At 37.6% G+C, this 4,590-nt stretch overlaps 1 protein-coding gene across 1 annotated transcript; it reads left to right on the top strand.

Moving 5' to 3' along the window:
• The first annotated feature begins 6 nt into the window (after positions 1–6).
• On the top strand, positions 7–2,162 carry LOC106328162 (probable protein S-acyltransferase 5). The gene is made up of 5 exons (XM_013766546.1): positions 7–155; positions 488–670; positions 750–1,049; positions 1,122–1,355; positions 1,437–2,162. Exons 1-5 carry the CDS (start codon positions 45–47, stop codon positions 1,938–1,940), a joined length of 1,332 nt encoding a protein of 443 aa, XP_013622000.1. The 5' UTR covers positions 7–44; the 3' UTR covers positions 1,941–2,162.
• The last annotated feature ends 2,428 nt before the right edge of the window (positions 2,163–4,590 follow it).

The raw sequence follows: 4,590 nt of genomic DNA, 5'->3' as shown, positions 1-4,590 counted from the left end.
AAGACTCTCCTCTTACCAAAAAGCGCGACTTTTCCTGGTTTCCGATGTTACCCTCGCAGCCGCAAGATCGCCATCTCGGAGCTCCGGGTCCTAGCGGCGGCTGTGGTGGTGGAGATGAGCTGATTAGAACGTATAAGGGTTGGAAAGGGGATAACGTGAGCTTCTCTTTCTCTTCTTATGATTTCGTTTTCTGGGTCCGTTAGATTTAAGAGCCTTTTGAGTAAGATCTGAATCGAAAGCTTCACTCTTTTGGTGGATTTACCCACAAGTTATGGGAATCTGATCATAATCTCTCTTTTTCTGGGCTCATTCTTACAAGTTGACTTTAGGGAATTTATTTGTGCAGCTTTCTTGATTGACTTTGAAGTTGTTTTCATCTAATAATTCACCAAGATTTGTGTTTTCCCTTAAGAGAATTCGAGGAAAAAAAAAAAAAAACTCTTGCAAGAACCCATTAGCTAACCATGACTGCATATCATTTTTTCAGGTGTTCTGCTTTGGAGGAAGGCTTGTGTTTGGACCCGATGCTCGAACTATACTCATCACCATCTTCTTGATCACTGCTCCTGTCACTATCTTCTGCGTTTTCGTTGGCAGAAAGTTTATTGATGACTATCCTCACCATAGAGGAGTATCAATTCTCGCCATAGCTGCTGGTCTTAATTTACTGGTAAGTCGAAATGTTAGTTCCCTCATTCCTCTTCTGCATCTTGATACTAAAATAGTTCAATCTTTTGTTGTGTCCACAGGATCTAGTATTTCTGTTTCTAACCTCGGGGAGAGACCCTGGAATCATACCGCGTAATCTGTATCCTCCTGAGGCAGAGAGTATTGAAAGTAACGGAGAGCCACGTCTTGCTCATACTCCTACTCAGACCCGGTTGCCTCGGACAAAAGAAATGATTGTGAATGGAATCACTGTCAAGATCAAATACTGTGACACGTGCATGCTTTACAGACCACCCCGTGCTTCTCACTGCTCCATATGCGATAACTGCGTTGAGAAATTTGACCATCACTGTCCATGGCTTGGTCAATGCATTGGATTGGTAATGGCTCTTAAACGAAATCGTCTTTGTTATATCTCTGAAAACGCTTATTATCTTTTGTTTAAAATGCAGAGAAACTACAGGTTCTACTTCATGTTTGTATTGTGTTCGGCTCTTCTCTGCATTTATATCCATGTGTTTTGCTGGATCTACGTAAAGAGGATAATGGATGGTGAGAAGATAAGCATCTGGAAGTCGCTTATCAAGACTCCTGCTTCCATCGCCCTAATACTCTACTCTTTCGTCTCTGTCTGGTTCGTTGGTGGGCTTACTGGTTTCCACTTGTACCTAATCAGTACCAATCAGGTAAAGCTCTTGTTTCATTACAAAACCGTTTGAATAATGTAGCTTCTTGCTAACATTCGCTTTCTGTTGTGGGTTTTGCAGTCAACTTACGAAAACTTTAGGTATCGGTATGATAGACATGAGAACCCTTTCAACAAAGGGATAGTTGGGAACTTCATGGAAGTGTTCTGCACAAAGGTTCCCTTATCTAAGAACAGTTTCAGAGAAAAGGTACCAAAGGAGCCAGCGATCCCACCAAGGATAGTAAACGGACCCATGTCAAGCCCGAGCTTGCAGAAAGTTTCCCACGACATAGAGATGGGGAGAAAACCTGTGTGGCACGAGACGGTAGAAGAAGAGCTCGGTGACTTGGAAAAGGACATGGAAACAACGGTTACATCGAGGGATTTGAGCAGAATGCTTCCACCAGAAGAATCTGAAGGGCGTGGGATTATGCATTCAAGAGAGTCGAGCAGGGGAAGGAGAGGAGGTAGCTGGGAATTCTCAAGCCGTGTTAGCGAAGATTTAAGAACAAGAGATGAGTCTGTGTCGATAAGAGTTGGTGAAGATAGCTCAGAGTCTTCAGGCAATGTTGCTTCCAGATAAATTACAGGTTGAGATATCTGATGCAGCAACATTTAGAAGCAGAACTGGAACTGGTATAGCATGGTTATAGTCTCCGGTTTAAGTGAATTACACTATTAAAAAAGCCTAAGAAAAAGATCAATCAAGATTTTGATTCATTCAGGTTTACTTGTTTGTTTACATCATTGTAACGAGTTTGTGTAAAGTAAATGTTTTATTTGACAAGAAAGTTTTTTTAAATTACTGGTAAGAAACATTCAGTCACAGACCAAGGTACCAATATAGGCATTTACGTACCTTCGGTTTACTTGAGAAAGCATCTGAGAGTAAAATCCCCTGATTGGCAGAGCAGTAGCAGTATGCTCTTTTAAGGCCCTGATTGGCAGAGCAGTAGCAGTATGCTGCAGGACATGTATGTTTTTGCTAACTGTTTAATAGGATTATTAGTAGAGCAGTATCCGTATGCTATTTAAAATTATTATAAAAATTTGTATATAATATATAATATATTTATTTTTAATTAGTATATTAATATATTTATTTTTAATGAATATATTTCTAATATATATATATATAAATATATTAACATATAAAATTAAAAAGATATATAATTTATTTATTTTATTTAAAAATTTAAAAATTATGTTTATATCGAAAAATATTATTTAAAAATAAATTTTATAATTAAAATATATATATTTTAAAATAATATTTCACATTTAAAATAAATTAAATTATATAAAATTAAATGATATATTTTAAACGTGAAAAACTATTTAAAAAAATATTTTTATTATAAATTAATTTTAGAAATCAAAATTATATCTTCTGGATATAAAAATAATTTTATGATATTATTAAATAAAATAAATGAATTAATTATATATTTTCCTTAATTTTATAAATTATAGATGCAAATGCTCTTATAAAAGCTTCATGTGAAAGCATTTGCTAGAGAGCATTTGCATTTAGTAAATGCTTCTCTAAATACTTTTCTAACAATTGTTGATTGGATAATGTAGAGCATTATGCTAATGCTAATGCTCTACCAATCAAGGCCTAATAGTGTTTTGTAAACTGGACCGGTCCAACTATGATTCTTTCATTTAACTGAGTTCAGGTTGGTACTAAAACTGGATTTAATTGGATCAGTAATACCAGCGAAAACCCGGTAAAAACAGTCTGAACTGGTGACCGACCCGGGTTTATTAGAAAAACCATTTTTCAGTGTTTTGTACATTAGAGTTTGGTGTTATAAAAAGGTAGATTAGAGTTATTTCACTTGGCTTTGATTTAGTAAGATTTATTACTAGATTTGAGATAACCTAGATTGAACAAAAAGAAAAAAAAATGTGTGCACAAAAACCGAAAGTCTAGATGAAGAATTTTATAGAAACTTGTTTGAGATTGGGTTATATCGCTCGGACAAGGTACATCGAGTAAACAGAACCCGATCCAAGTGATTTAAAAGCGATCAAAGAAATATGCCGACTTAGAGAAAAAAGGAAACAAGTCGACTATAACGGAGTAGACCGATGGCCGAGATGAGACATTCACAAACACAAGAAATTCGACACAAGATTAAAGTTTTTCATAATTACCTTGCTCTTGTCGAGTTGATCCTCTTTCACAAGTTCTTAGTTTTTATATTGTAATCGGCTTTCAATCGATCAATAAACGTCTTTCAAATAACTCATCATCGAATTCATGCCTTCAACTCGTACGTGACGAATTCAGATTAAACATTGGTGCAGTATGTGGGGACCCAAAAGCAACACCAAGAAAGATAAAAGATGTTCGGAGATGATCTAACGGACTCAGGGATTGCCCCGCTTATAACAAATCTCGCCACCATGATGGCCAAGATGAAAGATATGATGGAGCGCCTAACTCAACAAGACGCTGCAAAGAAAGTAACGAACGATCGCCGCTGCCGCAGCCGAGCCTGAAACAACGAGAAAGTGACATTTTCAAACAAACAACTCTATGGCTCAGAGGCCGATCAAGCAACAAACCAACAAATCATCGTTCTATAGGGCATGATGCAAGATATCACCTCAAAGATCCACAAAGTAACGAGTTCAGCTCCCAATATAAAAGGTGTCCTCGCCGAAACGCTCTTGCCAAAATGTCCAAGAATTCTTTTACAAAGAAGATCACCGACAAAAAAGTTCACCACACATACAAGTTGAGAGTCCCAACCTTCTCAAAAGACTCTGACCGTAGCGATCACACGACCGCGTTCAACATATACATGGGACAGACACACTTTCACAACTACCATAAACAAAAAATACATGACACCAAAGAGTGCAAAAAACAGCTTCAAGATAAACTCTTATCGGCATTCAACAATGGGGTAGTGATCCCGGATACTCCAAAACAGAAAACCGCCAAAATAAGAAAAGTTGGATCAAGAGAAAAAAAGAACCATCAAAAAGTCTCAGAATTGACCTAAAGTCGATCGACCAAAAGATCAAGAGGCAGCTGCCCCACCGTCCATCGTCTGGTGCGAACCGACGACGAAAGCTCGTTACAGATTAAAAAAAACATTAAGTCTACTGGTCTCCGTCTCCCTGCTGGGATACTTCTTGATGAATTCATTAGGAGGATCGTCTATACCCTGTTCACCATGACCATGGGCGGCCTGCTCGTCTGGGTTCTCGTTTCC

This window comes from Brassica oleracea, chromosome C3 (assembly GCF_000695525.1).
Source record: "Brassica oleracea var. oleracea cultivar TO1000 chromosome C3, BOL, whole genome shotgun sequence".
NCBI classification, from domain to species: domain Eukaryota; kingdom Viridiplantae; phylum Streptophyta; class Magnoliopsida; order Brassicales; family Brassicaceae; genus Brassica; species Brassica oleracea.
This window is presented reverse-complemented; position numbering and strand designations above follow the sequence as displayed.